The sequence below is a fragment of the Balearica regulorum genome, chromosome 4, assembly GCF_011004875.1.
Source record: "Balearica regulorum gibbericeps isolate bBalReg1 chromosome 4, bBalReg1.pri, whole genome shotgun sequence".
Taxonomy (NCBI): Eukaryota; Metazoa; Chordata; class Aves; order Gruiformes; family Gruidae; genus Balearica; species Balearica regulorum.
The window spans coordinates 81,905,183-81,925,841 of NC_046187.1; the positions used below are offsets into that span (position 1 = coordinate 81,905,183).

At 67.8% G+C, this 20,659-nt stretch overlaps 1 protein-coding gene across 1 annotated transcript; it reads right to left on the minus strand.

Moving 5' to 3' along the window:
• Positions 1-411: 411 nt before the first annotated feature.
• Positions 412-20,659, minus strand: ATP6V1B1 (ATPase H+ transporting V1 subunit B1). The gene is made up of 14 exons (XM_075752948.1): positions 20,544-20,659; positions 11,394-11,449; positions 9,338-9,436; positions 7,845-7,938; positions 5,512-5,589; positions 4,998-5,137; positions 3,997-4,098; positions 3,709-3,806; positions 2,767-2,890; positions 2,435-2,585; positions 1,896-1,978; positions 1,579-1,683; positions 892-1,021; positions 412-780 (listed from the first exon to the last, which is right to left on the minus strand). Exons 1-14 carry the CDS (start codon positions 20,641-20,643, stop codon positions 614-616), a joined length of 1,527 nt encoding a protein of 508 aa, XP_075609063.1. The 5' UTR covers positions 20,644-20,659; the 3' UTR covers positions 412-613.

A 20,659-nucleotide genomic window follows, 5' to 3' on the forward strand; every position in this document is an offset into this window, starting at 1 on the left:
ATCTGGGCAGGGTCGGTGCTGCCGCAGCAGCGGCTGAGCCCTCGCTGTGGGTGCAAAGCTGGACCCAGCGGAGCGGGACGGTTTTTATAGCAGGGTAGAAGGGCTGGTGCAAAAGCCAGCGGGAACCAAACCTCGCTCTGCCCCGGCTGTGAGTCACTGTGGCGCAGGGAGATGCTCAGGGCACAGAGTCGCAGAACCATTCAGGTTAGAAAAGACCTTTCAGACCGTATCAGTGGGAGTCTGGGCAGCTTCCCGCACCTCTGCCTGCCAGGCAGGGAGCTCTGCCTGCACGGGGCTGCCTGCAGCTCTGCCTGCACGGGGCTGCCTGCCTGGGCTGGGCAGGGACGGGAACGGACCGGGGGTGCGAAGGAAACAGCCACAGTGGGAAGCGAAAGAGCACGGGGGGGTGTGGGGGGTTTGGTTTTATTGAGGAAGGAGCAGAGGTTTCTCGCCACTTTGGGATGCCGGTGCCGAGGACCCGCAGTCGTACGCGCCCTCCCGGCAGCTGACCCCGACCAGCCCCGCCGCAGGGACCTTTGGCCGCTCCATAGAGGTTTGGGGGAGGCGAGGCTGCCCCCCCAAAGGTGACCTCCTCAGCCCGGCGCTGGGGGGGTTAGAGGGCCGTGCTGGCCGACCCCTGGCCCAGCGCCTTGGCCTCGCGTGGGTAGTACTCGGCCAGGATGCTCTCGGGGATGCGCTTCAGCAGCTGCTTGGGGAAGATGCGCAGCAGCTGCCAGCCGATGTCCAGGGACTCGAAGATGCTCCGGTTCTCGTAGGGCCCTGGAAAAGATGCGGGCAAGAGAGGTGCAGGAGCGGGGAGATGCCGGGGGTCTGGCCCTGGCCCGAAACCCCCTCCCGGCTGCGGGGCTGGGGTCCGGCCGCCCGCCTCACCCTGGGTGATGAACTGCTTCTCAAACTTCTGCAGGAACTCCAGGTAGAGCAGGTCATCGGGCGAGAGCGCCTCTTCCCCCACCACCGCCTTCATGGCCTGCACGTCCTTCCCGATGGCATAGCAGGCGTACTGCGGGACGGGCGGGCAGCCGTCAGGGCAGCCGGACGCTCCGTGCGACCCGCCGGGCAGGCAGAGCAGGGGCAGCAGCGCCGGCTCCCCCCCTGCCTGGGTTTGGGGTACACCAGCCTCCGCTCGGCCGTTTGCTGCCCGGTCGTGTCACCGGGGCCGCCCCGCGCAGGGTCTGCGTGCCCGGGCTCGGCCAGTTTGCAGGCGCTTTTCAAAGCCCTCTGGTCTCTGCAGCATCCCCAGTTCTACAGAACTGTATTACAGACAGTAAGATGTGCTGCGTGGAGAAAATGTGGCTTGCTGTCAGCCTGGGATTCTTGCAGCAGGACAGCTACAGCTCTGCCCCCTCCTTGGGGCTTTGCATCCCCTGGACTTTCCAGTTCCCAGGGTAAAGCAACCCCCCCCCCTTACCCCAACTCCCCCTCACGTCGAGGAGGTGGCGAAACTAAGAGTCCGTGGCGGCCAAGAGCACGGAGCTCCCAGGCCCAGGCAGGGGGAGGAGGGCTCTGAAGGGACAAAGGATCGCCCCCCACCATCGTCCCCCTCCTGCCCGTCCTTACCAGCTGGTTGGAGACGTCCCCGTGGTCCTTCCTGGTCATGCCCTCCCCGATGGCCGACTTCATCAGGCGGGAGAGGGAGGGCAGCACGTTGATGGGGGGGTAGATCTGCGGGGCGAGAGGGACCCCCCACCACCACGTTCACCCGCTGCCAGCCCTGCCGGGCACCCCCATGCAGGCAAGGGGACCGCTGCCCTCACTCGGGGCTCCCCCCGCCCTCAGCACCCCCCAGCCCGGTGCCCACGGGCGGTTTCCAGCCCCAGGCGGTGCCAGATCCATCCCCGCTCTGCACGGCGCCGGGAAGGGACGCGGGAACGAACCTGCCTGTTGTGGAGCTGCCGGTCGACGTAGATCTGCCCCTCGGTGATGAAGCCCGTCAGGTCGGGGATGGGGTGGGTGATGTCTGGGGGAGGCGGGGTGCTGTGAGCCCCCAAAGCAGCACGGCCCCGGGGAGCTGCACCGGCCTGTGGCTGGGAGCGAGGGTCAGGTCCCCCCATCAGCAGGCAGAGACCGGCCTGCGCCTGCACCCACCCGTGGGCACCCCCACACCTGCAGGCACCCCCCGGGCACCCCAAGTCTGAGTCTCCCCAGACCGTGTCCTTTGGCTGAAACCCAGCGCTCTGCTCCGGCTGGGGGGGCCCAGAGGGACGACTTGGGGGGGGGGAAATAACCCTAAAGCATCCCAGCAGGGTTCAGTACCCCGACAGATCCCACGAGTCCCCCCCCCCCCCCCCCCCAAAATCTGTTAAAACAAAACCATTTGGCATTTCCCAGCCCTGCGGTTTCCCGGCGCGGGCACAGCGGTGGCACCGCACACCCCACGGAGACCCCCCGTGCCCCCCCGCCCGGGGCCGCTGACCGTCGTTGGGCATGGTCAGGATGGGGATCTGCGTGATGGAGCCGTTCCTGCCCTCCACGCGCCCGGCCCGCTCGTAGATGGTGGCCAGGTCGGTGTACATGTAGCCGGGGAAGCCGCGGCGGCCGGGCACCTCCTCCCGGGCTGCTGACACCTGCGGGACGGGGGGGGCTGGCGTCAGTGCTGGAGGGGGGTCGAGCACCCCCAGCACCCTGGGCACCCTGGGCACCCTGAGCACCGCAGGCACCCCCAGCACCCAGACAGGGCAGTCCTCATCCCCCGCTACTGGGGGAGGACACGGGGGACCAGGGCGGGCGCGGGGGACACACGCTGACCTCCCGCAGCGCCTCGGCGTAGGAGCTCATGTCCGTCAGGATCACCAGCACGTGCTTCTCGCACTGGTAGGCGAGGAACTCGGCGGTGGTCAGGGCCAGGCGGGGGGTTATGATCCGCTCGATCCTGCGAGGGGGACAGGGTGGGCACCCCCAGATCCCAGTTACCCCCCTGGGGAGCATCCCCGGAGCCCCGCATCTGGCGCTGAGCCGCACGGCCTCCCTGCAGCACGGGGGACCGGGCACCCCCGGGGAGCCCAGGTCTGGGGGTCCCCAAGCTGCGGAGGAGGAGGGAGGGACCCGCTGCCCCCCCAGGGCACGGGCTCCCAGCGCCGCGGGAAGGGACGGCGACCCACAAGCCGGCGGGGTTCGGGGCCGGCTCCCCTGCCCGTTCGCTGCCCACTGGGCTGCCCGCTGCCCAGAGCCCAGGACGGCTGCCCCAGCCCGGGGGTCCCCCCGCCCAGCAGCGTGTGGGGCAGGGCGCTCGTGGGGCAGTCCAGAGCCCAGCCTGCACGCACCCCCTGCACGCCCACGGTGCCCCTCACTGAACCACGCTGGAGGCTGGTTTGGGGGTGCCAGGAGGGCACGCGGAGGAGCCCGAGGGACTCAGCACCATGCAGGATGCCCCCCCCCCCCGGCTGCTGCAGCCCCCCTCTGCCACTCAGCCCAGGAGCGGGGCTGGCCCCCGGGAGCAGAGGCACCCGCAGCCTTGGGGTTCCCACGCACGGCAGGACCCTCATGACCCCCCCAGCTGCACCCAGCACCAGCCCCTGCACCTCGGTACCCCGAGATGGATCAGGTCCTCAGTTGGGGGAGAGGAGAAAGGAGGAGAAGAACAAGGACAAAGGAGGAGGAGGAGAAGGACGAGGAGGATGAGGACAAGGATGAGGAGGAGGAAGAGGAGGAGGAGGAGTGCCACATGCCAGAGCCACGGTGCTGACTCACGTGGGGTCATTGGCCAGGTTGAGGAAGAGGCACACGTTCTCCATGGAGCCGTTCTCCTCGAAGTCCGACTTGAAGAAGCGAGCCGTCTCCATGTTCACCTGCCCACGCGGGAGAAGCCAGTCAGCAGGAGCGGGGCGGCTTCACGCATGGGGAAACTGAGGCAGGAGAGGGACGAGGCGGTGCAGGGAGGTGGCAGCAAGGCTGCCTACACGTCCTGTGCAATTCAGGCTCCCCGCCGGCAGGATTTGCTGAGGGTGGCTGGGCTGTCCTGTCCCGGGACCGACTCACCCCCATGGCAGCGAAGACGATGGCGAAGTTGTCCTCGTGGTAGTCCACCACGTCCTTGGACTTCTTCACCAGGCCAGCCTGCCGGCAGATCTGTGCGGCGATCTGCAGCGGGACAGGGACAGGCGGGCAGCGTGGGGCCAGCGCCCGTGGCCAGGTCCCCCCCAGAGGGGCCACAGTCCCCCCCTGGGACCAGGATAGGGCCCCCACGGCAGCAAGGGGCAGGGGGTGCCGGGGATGGAGACAGGATGAACAGGAACCAGCAGAGGAGAGAGCGACCTGGGACAGGCACCGGCACCCCCAGCCGCCCACCCAGCCCGCAGGTGGGTGCCCAGCCCTGTGGGTCCCGGGGGGGGGAGCAGGGGCTTCTCCCCCGCAGCCAGCCATGTCCCCTCGCCATGGCACGGCACCCGACTTGACCGTGGTCACCCTCCTCTGTCGCTCCCGATCTGTCAGGGCCGGTTTTCCATCCCATCGCATCACCGTCTGTGCCGGGGGGGCCGGGGCGGCGCTGCCCATCCACCGCACCGGTGCGCCCGTGGATCAGGTTGGTATTTCCAGCGCCCGGCACGGCTGCGCTCGCAGTGCCATGGGGTGACCTGTGGCCCCCCACACCCCCCCACAGGCTTGGGGACCCCACGTTGGACAAGCCCAGATCACCTCTCCCTCCTGCAGCGCAGCTCTTGGCATAGCAGGGTTTGCTTTACCCCTCGCTGTGCAGATGGGGAAACTGAGGCACGAGGTGACGTGCGCTTCCTTTCTTCTGCACGGGGCTGGGGGGGGGGTCAGGGAACACAACAGCCACCCCAAAAGGTGGATCTGGCCCGTCACGGTGAGCAGAGCCGAACAAGGAGCCAGAGCACAGCGGGGAGAGGAGGAGAGATGCAGGAGGCAGGCGCCAGCCCTCTCCAATCCCCCCGCACTGCCTCCTCCATCCTCCGCCTCCTCCTCCTCTGCCTGCTGCCGGGGCTGCACCGGGACCTCGGCACCCCGTGGGGACCCACCTCGTTGTGGGGGAGACCGGCAGCGGAGAAGATGGGGATCTTCTGGCCCCGGGCGATGCTGTTCATCACGTCGATGGGCGAGATCCCGGTCTGGATCATCTCCTCGGGGTAGATGCGGCCGTGGGGGTTGATGGGCTGGCCTGGGGCAGGAAAGGGAATGAGGCACCCGCAGGGCACCCCGAAACGGAGGAATCGCCCCGGCTGGTGCCAAAAATTAGGCAAGAGCTTCTGGAGCTAAGGAAGAAGCACGATCTGCCATGCAACCAGTGCAGCCACCCCCACCGGCCCTGGGATCAGCAGGCACCACCCCTGCACCCGTACCCCCACCCAGGGCACCCCAGCGGGGATGGATGGGCCCCCCCCAGGAGCTGGGCTGGGGGTAGCACCCCAGGGCTGCTCTGGCCATCAGGGCACAGCGTGATGCCCGGATGCCAGACTGTCCCCGAGACCCTCCCGCATCGCCCGTGGCTGGCGAAAGGAGCCGGGAAAGCAACGCCATGCCCAGAGCCGTCACCGTTAATGTCCAGGAAATCCTCGGCCATCACCGGGGGACCGCTGTCGATGGGCTTGGCAGAACCGTTGAAGACCCGACCTGCAAGGACAGAGCTGCTTGGCCCCTGCTGACCGCGCCAGCCGGGCGAGGAGGATGAGGCAGCCTGGTGCAGAGCCCTGCGAGCAGGCAGCTGCCTGCCCCGTGCCTGTGGGGCAGGGTTTCCATCCCGGGCGCAGGCAGGGCAGGGATGGGCAGCAGGGCTCGCTGCCAGCCCCCGAGGGCAGGAGGGGACGGGTCCGGCCGAGCCCCGTGCTAGGGCTGGACGGGGGGGTCTGGGCACCCGGGGTGGGCAGCGGAGGGGTCTGGGGAGCTGCGCTGGCTGCGGAGCACCGAAAGCAGCACCCTGGTCCCTGGCACCCAGCGGCACGGTCGGTCTAAACCCTCGTCAGGACGTTTTTAGCACGAAACATTTCACCTCCTGCTCCCAGACACCGGGTGTGGGGGCACCCGGGGGCTGTCCTGCCCCTCGGGAAACAGCTTCCTCCGGAGTACGCCCCGGCCGTGGGCAAACGGAGAGCACCCATAGGTGCCACAGGCCATCTCAGCTGCCCCAGCTGTCCCACAGGGGAGGCGGGTACCCACGCCGGGTGTCTGCGGGTGAGGAGCAGAGGACTTTGCATCCCTCAGCCCCCCCCAGGACGGGGGACGAGCTGTTCCCATGTCAGTGCACGGGGAGGGCAAGGAGCATGGCACCCAAGGGCGGGGGGACACCGCAGCCCCCGGGGCAGGCAGACGGCAGCGCGCGGGGCCAGGTCCCCAGAGAACCCCCCCCCCGCCATCCGAGCCCCCACCATCACCTCCCCCGTGGGGTCCCCAGCTCCGTGTAGGTGGGGTGACACCAACACCCCCCCCATACTGTCCCCGGCGGGGGGGCGGGGGGGTACAAGGCTCCCGGAGAGCCGCTGCATCGGCATTCACGCTCACCCTCATCGACCGGCTCCGAGCCGCGGGATCGATAGCCACGAAGTTGGCGTGCCGGCCACGTCACCCCCCCCCGGCACCCCCGCGTGCCGCTGCTGCCCCCATGGGACTCTCCCCTGGTCCCCGTCGGGGCCGGGGAAGCATCGCCCTTGTCAGAGCAGATCAAGCTGACGGCAGGGCCGGGGCGCGGGAGCACGGAGCATGAAAGGTCAGTAACCTTGGCGCTCGCCGGGCACCCGCGTCTCGCCGGCACGCAGCCGCTTAGTTCAGCGTCGCGGCACAAAGAGCGGCGGAGGGGAGGGAAGGGGCGATGAAGCCCAGCACCCAGGGGACCCCGGCCTGGTGTGCGGGGTGGGGGGAAGGAAGGGGAACCTCCGCCCTGAGCTGGGGGTGGGTGGCTTGGGGGGCAGCGGGGACAGCCCGGGACGGACTCTGCGCACCCCTGCCCCCGGCCGGGGGGCTCACGGCTGGGCCCGGCCTGGGGACAGGGGGACCCTGCCTGCAAAAGGAGCGGGGGGCTCCCCCCGCTGCTGCCGGGGAGCCGGGACCCACCGGGCCGTCACCGCACGCCGCCGTACCGCGCTCGACACCGGCCCCCCCCCCCCGACAGGCTGCCCTTTCCCGCTGCCCTTTGCAGGCAGGGCTCTGGCCGGGCTTCGCGCTGCCGGCAGAGATGGGAAGGAGATGGCAGGAGACATTCGGCCCCCGAGCGCGGAGCGAGACCGTGCATCAGCCGAGGGGCCCTCCGTCGGGACCCCGAGTGACCGCCGTCACCGGCTGCGACCCCTGCGAGCCCCCGGGCTGCTCTGGGGGCTGTAGGACCCTCAGGAGCCTCTAACATGGCCGGGGAGGGGGGGCAAGGGGCCGGGATTGAGCTTGAACGGCGCTGGGGGAGGCTGCACGGGGCACGGGGGTCTGCCAGCACCCAGCTCTGGCTGGGCAGGTGTCCCCGTGGGGTGGCCCATGGGCCCCCCCACGCGTCCTCACGCCTGGCCACGTCTCAGGGCTCGGCGTGGACGGGGAGGATGTTGGGCAGCCCCCAGCTCTCCCGAGCTCGAGGTAATGAGAGTGCCAATGGCAGGACCACGGGCTGAAACCTTCTCCCAGTCCAGCCCAAGCTTTTTCTCCTGGGATAACTGGGCAGAGTGGGCCCAGGGGGGTGTTTCAGCCCCGTGTGAAGGTGACCGTCACCCCTCTCCATGCTGGATGTGACTCCAGGAACCAGAGAGCGTGCACAGGGATGTGCTCAGCCCCCAGGCAGCAGCAGAGCTAAACCCAACACCCCCAAATATCTGTGCCCCAGCCAGGCACCTGGGTTACCCCACCATCCGTGCACCGAGGTGTGTCGGGGCTCAGCAGCGGGCTGGCCTTACCCAGCATGTCCTCAGAAACCGGGGTCCGGAGGATGTCCCCCGTAAACTCGCAGGAGGTCTGCTTGGCGTCGATCCCAGATGTTCCTTCAAACACCTGCGGAGACCCCGGGGCAAGAGGCGGGTGGGTGGCAATTAGTGGGGATTAGCGGGCGCAGAGGGCCGGGGGTTCAGGGGCGGCCAGGGTCTCCGCAGGGAGGTGACGGGATCCGCGTTCACCCGAAAAACTCGTTAGGGAGAGGTGATAAAAGAGGGGGAGGGACCCCAAGGTTAAGAAAACTCCCTTCTGAGGGGCTTCGGCTCGGGGGGGGGGGGGATGACCACGCTCTCGTTAATGCAACGAGCGCAGCAGAAGGGCCTCGGGCAGGGCAGCGAAACCAAAGGCATTTTGATCGGTATAATATTTGACACCATTTGTATTAATTAACCTCCAGACCACTGCTTTAATTAGAGCCGTGCGGCCCCTGGGAGAAGGGCCAGCTTGGGAAATCCGGGGGCACCCGGCTGGCGGGGATGCCGGCAGGCACGAGGGCAGGTGATGGCCGCAGCGCAGGTGCACGCAGGTCAGCCCCCGGCAAAGCTGCTCCTGCAAAAAAGCAGCTTTTTTTTTTTTTTTTTTTTTCTTTTCTTTTCCTTTTTTCCCCCCTGTTTTTTTTCCCTCCCGAGGCTGACTCCCTAATAGGATTAAAAGGGCGCTGCAGAGGTCCGGGCGGCATTAGAGGAGCGAGGTTGGGCAGCTCGCCAGCCAGGACCCGGCCCGGATTAGAGGGGGACCCGGGCGGAGGGGACCCGGACTAATTGGGCAGGACAGCCCCGAACGGCCCCGGCGCTCGCGGTGAAACCCCGCTGCTTGGCTGGCCCGCTCTGGGGGGGGGGGGCACCCCAGGAACCCCCCCGGTCCTGGTCCCGCAGAGGGCTGGTGGCCGTGGGGTGATGGCAGGAGGGTCCTAAGTTTTCCTGCTGGGATGGAAGGGGAGGCAGCCCTGGGAGACCGGCGGGAAGGACGCGGGGATGAGGGATGGGGGTTCCGAGGAGCACGCGGCATCGCCCAGACGGGGACGCGGGGGGCAAGGGGACCTGGGTGGGCACCTCAGGCGAGGGGAGGACGGGCACAGCGGGACGGAGACCCGGCACGGAGCCATGCCCACGCCTGGCCCCTGCGTTCTGCTGAAACCGTGCCGACGTCGTCGTTTAGCTGTGGCACCCAGACGCTCCTGCCCCGAGCCGCTGGCACAGGGACCAGCTCCATCCCCGCCGGTGCTGCTCCACCGGGCCGTGCTCCAGCCGAAGGAGAGCCGCACCGCAGGACACTGCCCGTGCCCGGACACCGGCCCTGCAGCCTGCCACGCCGGGACAGCTGGGACAAGAGTCCGGCAGGGTCCTGCCGGCTGCGGCGGCCACCGCTGGAGGGGGGCCAGAGCCCCGGGCCTGAGCCCCGGGCCACGCAGCACCCACGCGTGCCCTGTCCCCCCGTGGCCCCGCCACACCGGGCTCACCTGGACGATGGCTTTGGAGCCCATCACCTCCAGGACCTGCCCGCTGCGGCTGGTGCCGTTGGGCAGCATGAAGTTCACGATCTCGGCATACTGGGCAAACTGCAGGGACACGGGCAGGGTGAGATGGCGGGGGGGGCTCCTCTCCCCCCACCTCAGACCGCCCCTTGCAGCCCCTGCCTGCCAACCCTGCCTGCAACCCTGCCTGCACGGGGCTGTCCACCAGTGCTGCCTCAGTTTCCCCTCCTGTGGTGGGGGGGTTCCTGCTCCCCACAGCACCGAACACCGGGGGGGCATTCAGCAGCTGCTGCGAGCACCCGGGCAGCACCCACCATGCCGGGCAGGCACAGGCAGGAAGGGGGGGGGGGGGGGCAAAGGTGCTGCCTGCCCCATCCCTGGAGCACGCTCCAGCTGTGGCACTGCTCCGTGCCTCAGTTTCCCCAACATTGCAGGGTGCCCCCCTTCCCCCAAAGGTGCTCGCAGACACAGCGGGCTCCCCAGAGCCCGACGACCGATGGATGCAAAGCCCTGTCCCACCAGAAGCAGACAGAGCCATCCCCTCCATAAAGCAGCGTCTCTGAGAGCCTCCCAAAGCCCACCTGCAGCCCCGGCTAAACCCCCCGGAGCTGGTGGCACCCCTCGGGGCCCCCCCACTGCCAGTCCCCAGCACGGGCTGCCCGTGCTGCTCCAGACCCCGCAATCCCCCCGAGCCGGGAAAGGTTAAGGTGGGGAACATGCTGCCACCACCTCGCATGGGCCAGAGGGGCGAGCGGGACCCAGCACCCGGGGGGGGCGAGGGCCACAGCCCCCCAGGGACACCGACCAACCTCACCGGTCCCCCCACCCAGCCGGGACCCCTGGGGTGATGGAGGGGACTTTTGGGCTGAGAGACAGCGTCGGGGGGGGGGGTCACTCCATGAGCACGCCTGCCCAGCCCTGCCTGCCCTGCATGCCCTGTGCTCTCCTCCTCCTCCTCCTCCTCCTCCTCCTCCTCCTCCTCGCTCTCAGCCACCGGGGCTGGCTCTGGCACTGTGAACTTTGGACTTTAAATCTTCTATAAAGACCTTTGCATAAAGGACAACAAAGCGAAGGAAACACCCGCCACGGTCTGGCTCTTTAATTGAGCTTATTAATTTCCATCCTGCCGGGCTCGGTGTGAAAGGGGCCATAGAAACGAGCCACCGGCCAACAAAGGCCCTTGGAGGGTCCCAGCTGGCCAGGCCACGCAGGGATGCCGAGACACCCGGCGCCCACCCAAGTGAACCCAGCGCCTGCTCCAGGGACGGGCAGGGTGCTGGGGGTGTCACCCGGTGCTGGGGGGGCGGGGAACGGGCTGAGCTGGGGTTCGTGACGTGGCCTCGCTCAGACCTGGATGGAGCCGAACAGGGGTAGGGGCGCAGGGGACGGGGGCACAGGGGCACAGGGGACGAGGGGACGGGGGCACGGGGACGGGGGCACAGGGGATGGGAGCACAGGGGACGGGGGCACAGGGGATGAGGGGACGGGGGGCATGGGGGACGGGGGCACAGGGGTCAGGGACACAGGGGACGGGGGCACGGGGGACAGGGGCATGGGGGACAGGGGCACAGGAGATGGGGGCACAGGGGACGAGGGGATGGGGGCACAGGGGCACAGGGGATGGGGGCACGGGGGACGAGGGACAGGGGCACAGGGGACGGGGGCCAGCAGGTGCCTGGGTGCAGGGGGACACGGGGCGAGCGCAGGGTACCTGCAGGCGCCAGGCAGAGCGCACACGCGACCCCACTGCCTATGCACACACGCAAGCACGCACACTTGCACGCCCACACGCGTGTGCAGGCTGGCACCCGGGCTCTGCTGCCGGCCGTGTCCAGAGGAGGGAGCTCGGAGCTGGCTGACGGACCCCGGAGAGGAGGGGACAGCCCAGGGGACAGGGGACACGCTCCCCATTGCTCCCTCCCTGCCCCGGGACAGGGGCTGGCAGCCAGGCCCAGGCAGGGACAGCACGGTGGTCCCCGCACAGCCCACAGTGACACCGTCGAGGGGTCTCCGCGTCACCCGGCGGCAGACGGGCTCCTACCTTCACGTTGTCCAGCACCACCAAGGGCCCGTTGACACCGCACACCGTCCTGTAGGCTGGGGGGGGAGAGGACACGCTGTGAGCCCTCGGAGCTGGGGATGCTCCCACGCCGCTTCCCGCACCCCCAAATGGCGGGCGCCGGGGGTCCGCACCCTCGGCAGGGCAGGATCCGTCCCACCCCAGTGCCATCGGGTCCCGCTATCCCGTTCCTTATCCTAGCTACGGACCAAGCGACTGGCGGCTGCTAAACTGGAGACCCAGAACCTCCATCCTGCAGGAAACGTCTCTTTACCTACATTAGTTTCATTGCAGTTCATATAAAACATTTAAAGAGAAAAACCGTGCAGAAAGGAAGGACATTTAAAGCCAGAAGTACGGCGGCGGCAGCAGCCTGCCCCAGCTAGCCAGCTGAAAGGTTTGCTGCAAGGCCGTATTGCTGCAAACCCTTTCCAAGCGCGGGTTTTCATTACACCAAGATTTCACTTTTTTTTAAAAAAAAAACCACAAAAACAAACCAACAACCAAAACCAAAAACCTTTTCGTGGAAAAAAAGATTTTACCAAGTCACAAGAGCCACATCCCACCCAGAGACGGGCTCGGTGGGCAGTGCAGAAGCGGGGGACAGTTCCCCCCCAGACCGGCAGGTTTTGGACCCAAGATGAGCAATGATGTCCCCCCATCCTCAGCTCTTCCCTGGCTCATCCCCCCCCGCCCCGAGCAGCACCAGGATTGCTTCCCGGCCTTGGGCAGCCCCATCCCGGTGGCACAGCTGCCCAAGTGAGGTGGCACCTCAGCCCGGTGACCCGTCGGCTGCTCCGGTAGCTCCTGCAGGTCCCAGCTCCCCTCCCAGCAGGTCCCGTCTCGCCAGGTCACTCCTTGTCCCCAGGGGAGACCCCCGGGGTGGACAACCCCAGCTGGATGCTGCTGAGCAGGGGGACAAGCTTTTGGGGCCACCAGTGCCAAGGTGAGGTCCGAGCACCCTGCTTGGTCCTGCCCGCTGCGTGGCACTGCCCAGCTGCTATGGGGTGCTGGCTCAGGACCCCGAGGTTCAGGATGAGACCTCAGGGCACGGGGGGCTTGCACAGCGCTGCATTTGGGCCAGGAAACGAGGGTGCTGGGGATGTCATTTCTGCAAAGTGGCTACAAAGACCCCGGGGACAACCGCGGGGCAGGGAGGCACCTGGGACGTGAAGCGCAGGGATGACAAACGGGGATGAACCGGTGTACGAGCGCGGCGAGAGGAGGCAGGTCCCCGGGGCCGGGCAGAGCCTGGGTCGGGAGCGGCTTCCCAGGCGAGTGCAGGTGCTGGGGAACTGATCCGGCTCTAAGCCGCTCCTTGATCATTTTACCGATGTGTCAAACGCCGTAACGCCTGCCATGGCAGGGCCTGGCTTCGCTGACCCCGCCGGGCCCTTTCATCCCTCTGCCCTCTCTCCTCGCACCCGGTTCTCTGATTTACTCATGATCCTAATAGGATTGGAGAGGCCGGGCCAGCTGGCGAGCTCGCCGGCCTCCTTCCCGCCGGCTGCGGGGATGGGTGGTCCACGTCACGGCAGCGGGATGCGGGTCCCCACACCGCAGCATCCCGGTCGCCCTTCTGGCGATGCCGGCACCGGCGCAGCTCCCTGGGTGCAGGAGCTGGCCCCGCACGCGTGCTCAGCAGCCCGACCAGCCCAGCCCCGGGAACTTCATTTCTGGGGGACGGGTCTCGTTTGCCCCTCGCCGGCCACATCCCACGAGAGGGAGCGTCCATCCCTGGCCACCCCAGAGCCCAGCGCGGGGTCACCCCCCCGCAGCACAACCAGGTCCCCAGCGTCCCCCTTCCCTCGCCCAGCCCGTACCCCGGTGCGGACGCTGCCGGTGCCGGTAATCCCTGCCATTTTTGCAATTAGCCTTCTCCCCGTTACCCAATTACGCCCGGTTCCTGCTGGTCGCCCATTCAGCAGCCTGGGGGGCTGGCACACCAGGAGCCGGCTCTCCGCCACCAACCTCCCCGCCTTTTGTCTCCTTTATTCCCAAAGTGACCATTCTGCCTTTTATTTCCCCTTCCAACTCCTTCACAAATATCTGCTGCCGCCTCGCCTGCTTCCCTTCCCCCGGGAGGTTTTGTTGGGCTCTTTTCTTCCCTCCCCAAGTCTCCTCCGCAGCCCCAGCTGTTGGGGAGCCACCCACGTGGGACAGGGCCATGGGGCTTGTCCCTCTCCCCTGAGCACGGTGGTCTCCAGCCCAACCCCGATGGCTGCCAGGCCCCTCGGGACCCTCCTGGTTTCCCTCCCAGTGCACCAGGCTGTCTTCTCCCATGGAGGGCATTGGATCCTCTGGCAGCACTGCTTGTGCTCTGTGGCTGTGACACTGGGTCACTGGGCAAGCTCTCTGCCTATCCATCCATCCATCCTTCTATCCATCCATCCATCCTTCCATCCATCCTTCCATCCATCCATCCTTCCATCCTTCCAGCCAGCCAGCCAGCTCTGCATGCATGTGTGCATGCATCCAGCCAGCCAGCTCTGCATCCATCCATCCATCCTTCCATCCATCCATCCCTCCATCCCTCCATCTATCTATCCAGCTCTACATCCATCCCTCCATCCATCCTTCCCTCCATCCATCCATCCATCCCTCCATGCATCCTTCCCTCCACGCATCCTTCCCTCCATCCATCCAGCCATGCATCCATCCAGCCATCTTTAAATAACGCATATACAGGTATTTGCCCTCCAGCCATCACTCAGGGAGGGAAGCACTCTTCCTCCCATTTCCTCATGGGGAAACTGAGGCAGGGAAGGCTCCCCAGTCCAGACTCGCGGGGGTCCCCGGCAGCGCAGGGGCTCAGCGCTGGCTTTCCCACATGCTCCTCTCTGACCGCACCAGGCTGTTTGCAAAGGAGCTGCCCGCTGCTGTCCCCAGATCCCCTCACCTCCCCCTTCGCGACTTCGCTTTGGGGTGGGTCGTGGGGTGGTGGCAACACCATCGGCATCTCCAGCACGGAGGGAGAAACGTAACCCAAAGGTCTGGGCTTGGCCACGCAGCCCTGCAACGTCACCTCTAACTCCGGTGACAACAATCCGGGCTCGGAGTCACGGCATGGTGGGGGTGGGCAGGGACCTCTGGAGATCTTCTGGTCCAAGCCCTGCTCACGCAGGGGCACCCGGAGCTGCTCCCAGGGTGGGTTTGAAGATCTCCAGAGACAGAGGGTCCGGTGCTCGGCCACCTTCCCACCGAGCAAAGGCTTTCTGGAGATTGGGCCTCCGGAGGACGGACAGACGGCCATCCAGACTCGCTCGTGGAGAAAGGAACAGGGAGGTGACATCCACGGCCCTCTCTGCTCCTCGCCACTTCCACCGAAAAGCCCCTCACAAACCTCAGGGGGCTTCGCCCGGCCAGCCATCCTGGGGGGCTTCCCTCTCCCTGCCCAGGCAGGGCAGCGCCCCAGCCGATACCATGAAAACATTCATCTCACGCAACGGAATTTTCTGCAGAAAATTCTCATTTTCTACAAAGCAACTCGCAGCTCCCGGCTTCACAAACGGGGGAGCCCCGGGGCTTCGCCCCCCCAGCCCCTGCCTGCCCCAAACCCGGCCACGCCGGGGCCAGCAGCACTCCTTGCGCTGCTCCGTCCCCATCTCTGCCGTGCAAAGGGCTCTATCGCGACAGAGAAGGAAATCACGACAGTAACGCCGAGTGACAGCCCACCAAATGGGCGCGGGGGTGGGGAGACCGAGGAGGAGGAGGAGGAGGAGGAGGAGGAGGAGGAGGAGGAGGAGGAGGAGGAGAGGGACGGGGCGGAGGAGGGGGAGCCCCTGCTACCGGAAAGCACTAATTCGGATAATTAAGGCGTTGAGCTGTTATGAAGAAGAGGGGGGGGGGGCGGCGGGGTGGGTGGGCCGGGGGGGGGGGGGGAAGAGGGGCCGGGAGGAAAGAAAAGCCTTTCAACCTGGTCCCTGCCCCCCCCCCCAGCCCCAAATTCACAGCTCCTGTCAGATGCGATCTCCGTTAGCCCTGACACTCACGCACTACTAACCACCGCATCGGCCGGGCGGGGGGACCCGGTGACAAAGGGGACCCGACCCCGCTACACCCGCCGCTAATTGCTGCCCCTCCGCCGCCCTGCCCTCCCCAGCCCCCTGCCCCTGCCCGGCCAGGGCCGCCGGCTCCCCCTGCCCCACACCCGCCTTAGGGCTCGGCTCCAAAGTGCGCCGGGGGGGCCCGGGACACGGCCCCGGGGGGACGGACACGGCCCCGGCCGAGGCCAGCGCCTTCTCCCGGGTTGATCTTGGAGAAATTTGGCGCCTGCTCGGGGACGGTCACCTCGGCTTCTAGGTCAGGGTGTGCAAGGGGCGATGCTTCGTACGTCCCCCCGCCCCAAATTACAGGCCCGGGGTTTGCACGCCGCCGTCGGAGCCTCCGACACCCTTTCCCGTCTCCGGCTCCGCGCAGGGGCCGAAGGGGAACCGGGCTGCAGCACAGACTGGAAACCCAAACCTCTCCTCTCCAGCCCGGGCGGCTCAGGAGGTCCTGAGCCGGTCCTGAGCCACCCCACGGCACCGGGACGGGTCTCGGGCATCCCCCAGCTCACACGTGGGTGGGGGTCCCCAACGGGCAGCAGACACCCCGTGGGGCAGAGGGGTCTGGGTGGCCCTGGGCTGCTCCGGACCGGTCCGGATGCATCCTGCATCCCCCTAGATGCCACGCACCGTTTCATCACGTGCGTTACCTGGGTTTTAACCAAAACGCTGGGCCGTGCCGACACTTGAGGTGCCGCAGCCCAGCTCCCGGCACGGGGCAGGAATCCGGCCCCGATGGCAACTTTGAGCTCAAAACCCCGCTCGGCGCTCCCCGTCCCCGTCCCCGGAGCCGTGGTGGTGACCGGTCCCCGCCGGGGCACGGCAGGAGCCGACATCGCCCGGCGGCCTCATCCTGCACCGGGTGGCAAACGCAGAATCCCGGGGCCGTCCTGGGACTTTTCGGATAGTCCCTAAGTGACCGCTCTCCCCCTCCGCAACCTGCCCATTGTGCCATGTGTCACTTTGTGCCGCTGTCAAACCCACCGGCCTGTCCCAGCCCGGCGGAGCCGGTGAAAGGCGCAGCGGGGGGTCACACTCTATGCCACTAATTAGGGCCCGGCGGCCGAGGGTTCCCATACACACCTGCACGTCATGTGAGGAAAGGCAAAGAATGGCAGGACCAGCCGAGCGTGAACCAAACAAGCCAACCCAAGGGAAAAAAGAAAAAAAAAAGAAAAAAAAATAAATTGCTGGGCTTGCTGTCGCATTTTCTATCAGACAAAACAGGGATGGGGAGGGGGGGCAGGCAGCGAGGAGCGGGGCTGCCGGACCCCGGCCCCGGGCGGGCGATGCAGGCACCGGCTGGGCTGAGGAGTTTGGAGAGGCTGCGGGGAGGAGATGGCCCCAAGGGGACAGGAGAAGTGATGGAGAGGGGGGCTGGGGGATCCCACCCCGGCAGGATGGACCGTGGGGTGCTGGGGTGGGTGGGTGGGGGGAGGATGCACAGCTCCTGCAGCCAGGGCTGGAGCACAGGGAACAGACCCAGCCATCCTCCCCAGGCTGGGCCAGCGGTAGGATGTGGGCCGCAGCCCCCAGGAACCCGCCAGCCCCTTGGCCACCCCCGCAAACCCATGGCAGCTGCCACCTCCCGCAGCCACGCCAAGGACATCTGCCCAGCTCCGCTTCCGAGTGGCCCGGCAGCTCCGGCGCAGAGGGCAAGGGGATCCTGGCGTCTTCTCCAGGTCATCCAGGACCTGCCCGTCTGCACCGCTGGGATGCTGCGGCGGCAGCGCCGGGGAGGGGGCGAGATGCCGGTGGAGCCGGTTAGCGATGAGATGGGAAGAGGGCCACGGGAGCAGCGAGCTCTCCATCACCAGGAACCTCCCTCTGCCCAGGGACGTGTGTGTGTATACACAGAAAAATCCAATTTCTGTGTGGTGCCGCCCTGCGATGCCACCATCCCCTCCCTCCCCGGTCCCCACCGCGCAGCCCCAGGCTCTGCCGCAGCCCACGGGGTCCGGGAAACCCTTCACAAGGCTCTCGGGGAGCTAAATTTGGACTCCTCCACCGAGGCTCTGCCGAGCTGCGACTCAGGGTCGCAACCCCAGGGAGCAATCTCAGGTCTGGAACTGAATCCACGTTGCCGGGCAAGGCAGGGAACAGCAGGGGCAGAGAAACCAAAGAGACCAGACAATTCAATGCTCCTCTGTCCTGCTGAGCCCCGCGAGCCCCTCGCTCCTCCCCGGAGGCTGGGGGGACCCAGGCTGAGGGCACAGCCTGATGGGACCCCACGAGGCTCAGCACCCAGCTCCTGCCCAGCAGCAGCACCCAAGGAGAGATGTGTCGGGGTGCCCAGGACTCGGGGATCTCCCTGGTCCCTCTCCTCCTGCTTCCCACGTCCCCAGCGGGCAATGCCACGTTCCAAACCCCACCGGCCACAGCTCCCAAAGGCACCGTCCTCAGTCTGCGGCCGGCCCAGCGCTGCCACCGTGCCCAGACCCAGCGCCGAGTCCCAGCAGGAGATGAGCGTCATGGCTAAGGGGGCTGTCGGGACGCCGCAGAGGAGATGGGATGTGTCCCACCAAGCTCGCTGAGTTTAAAGCACGCTGTGGGGCAGGGCGTGGGGCACCCCACTCTGCGCAAGCAGCCGCCGAGCCCACGTGCGGGCAGCGGCATGGTTCGCTGCGCTGTTTTTCGTAAAGATGGGTCAAGCCAAAGGCCAGGAGGTGATAAGTGCTTCTTCTACTCACTTGTGCTAATGGATTCGCAGCGCTGGGAAGCAGCTGCTAATACCTCTCCCGCCTCTCAGGAGAGCCGGCCCCAGCAGAGCAGTGCAGGCAGCTCTCTGCCTGCTCCTGCCAGCCAGCCCTGCTTGCCCGTGGTCCTGCTCGGCCCCCCCGGCTTCCCCCAGCTCCGGGTGCTGGGCCGGGGTCGGGGTGCCAGGCTGTAGTTGGGGATCACGTAGCTGCTCCTGTGCAGCTGGGATCCCACGCTGCCGGGACCCCGGGCACCCCGTGCAGGCGGGCACCCAGCCGTGGGGCTAGGGCCAGGCTGTGGCATCGCCGTGGGGCACGCAGGGTGGGAAGCCGGCGCGGTGGCACACGCCAGAGACCTCCCTGGCACAGGGGCCTGGCATCCCGGGCGATACCCACGGCGTGCAGCCACCCGTCCCACCCAGACCTGCCACGCTGCACCCACGTGGCGTGGTACCATCCAGCCACTCAGCTGCCCTGGGTTCCGGTCCTGTGCACCTCTCCCAACTCCCTCTGACCTACAGTGGCGACAGGACACCCAGGGCAGGACTTTGTCCCAGCCTGGATGTGGCTGCCGGAGCGTCTGGCTTTGCAGAGCCAGCCTGGCAAAGCTGGGACTGCCCGTGCAGCTCCCGGGGCCAAGCGATGCGGGGGCAAACCACGGCTTCCTCTAAAATAAAAGTACTTGGCTGCGGTCACGGCGGGCAGGAAGAAACTTGGAAACAAGCGGGTTTGCCTTGAAAAGCCAGGAAGAGCCCCGGAGCCCCGAGCCAGGATGTTGGAGCGAGAGGGGTCCAGCTGAGCTCCAGGGAGGGGAGAGCCCACAGACACCCCGTGGGAGCTCGGCCCCACGCCGCACCGGGGGAGGACGACCCAGCACCCCACGGGTGCCCGCCGGAGCCTGCCGCGCCAGCCCTCGGTCCCTGCCCTGTCCCCTCCGGGCTGGGGCAGAGCGGCTGCGCAGAGGCTGGTTGGGGGCTGCGGGCACCGCGCCAGGCCGGGACCCTCCAGGCAGGCGACGGGGGCGGCTGCTCTCCCAGCCCAGCAAACTGTCTCCCATGGGTGCACAAAGAAGCGGCCGCAGCGGCCAGAGCCTGTGCCTGCAGGATCCGGCCAGGGAGCCCAGCGGGAGGGTAGGACCTGTCCCTAACGCCACGAGAAACAGCCCGGGCTCCCTGCGGCCCCCTCCCTGCCCACCCAGTGCCCCCCCTGGGGCCAAGGACTGGCTGTCACCCAGCGTGAGCCGGGCAGAAGTCACCCGTGGGTGGCTGCTCCCTGCTCCGTGTTGACAGCAAACACGGGCGGGCGGCTGGGCAGAGCCGGCCGCGCTCGGCTGTGCCGGGAAGGTGCAGCCGGGACCGTGCCAGCCCGGAGCCACCCGGCTCGGGGACGAGGGAGGTGACAACAAAGCTCCCTCCGGCCCTCCTGACCCAGAGCGAAGGCACAAAGGTCGCACAAACGTCCTTGACGCCTCAGTGCCTGCCGTGCCGCGGGTGCCGCGGGTGACCCCTCGATGTGGGGCTGGTGTGACGCCCGGCTCCCTGAGGGCAGGGGGGGATGGGGGTGCAGCCTGGGGTGGGGGGGCTGAGGGTGCCAGCGTTGAGCCAGCAGCCGCAGGACCCGCGGGCTGCTGTGAGCGGGGCGCACGGGGATGGAGAGAGCTGCCGGCACCCATGGGTGCAGCGCAGGGGAGACCTGCACGGCGCAGCGCACAGTCCTGGTGGTACGGACACACAGACGTCCCCTCGATGGCCGCGGCCATCCTCAGGGGCTCCAGGTGGGACGCGGTGCCTCCTGCACGGCCGCGTGCCCAGGCTGCGCCCGCAGCTCCCCCCACGCATGGCTGACCCCAGGGGCACCCTGGTAGGGCCTGCGCCCGCACGCAGGAGCGCTGCACCCTTTCGGGGCGGGGGAGAGGGTCACACTGGGGACGTGGACCCCCAGAGAGGACTCGGAGCCGCCACGGGGGCGGGCGGTCTCTCGCTGCCGGGTCTCAGCACTGTCAACGCCATTTGCCCCCCATGGCGGGTCAGCAGGGGCTCCATCGCCTGGAGGGCACCCGGTGCAGCCCAGCACCGCTGCAGGATCGGCCGCAGCCCAGCGCGCACCCCACGGCCCTGGGGGGCCCCGGGGGACCGTGACACCTTTGGCAGCCCCTGCAGCTGCAGACCCCAGGAGGGGGTGACAGACCCCCAGACCCACGACAGTCCCCGTGCCCCCCCCCGAGAGACCCACTCAGCCCCTCCCAGGGTCTCGGCAGCGAAGGCAGGACCCCTGCGTGCGGGCAGGGAGCAGGGCAGGATGGATCCCGCACCCATCGTACCCCCCGGCCCGGAGGCAGAGGGGGGGCCGTGCCGTTCCGTGTGTCCCCCCCCGTGTCCCCCGGCACTCACTCAGCCTGGGGCTGCTGCTGTAGTCGCGGGTGACGGCCAGGGCGTGCTCCCGGGCGGCGGGCAGGGCCGCCGCCGCTGCCTGCACCTTCGTGGCGGCCATGGCCGGGGCTGGAACC

Bases quoted from the DNA above. Each gene is read 5' to 3' on its own strand.
- ATP6V1B1 (XM_075752948.1), bottom strand. From the start codon at position 20,643: ATGGCCGCCACGAAGGTGCAGGCAGCGGCGGCGGCCCTGCCCGCCGCC. The intron at 9,437-11,393 runs GTAGGAGCCCGT...GTGTCCCTGCAG, and splicing joins TGGTGCTGGACAACGTGAAG to TTTGCCCAGTATGCCGAGAT. The intron at 5,138-5,511 runs GTGACGGCTCTG...TTCCTGCCCCAG, and splicing joins GGATTTCCTGGACATTAACG to GCCAGCCCATCAACCCCCAC.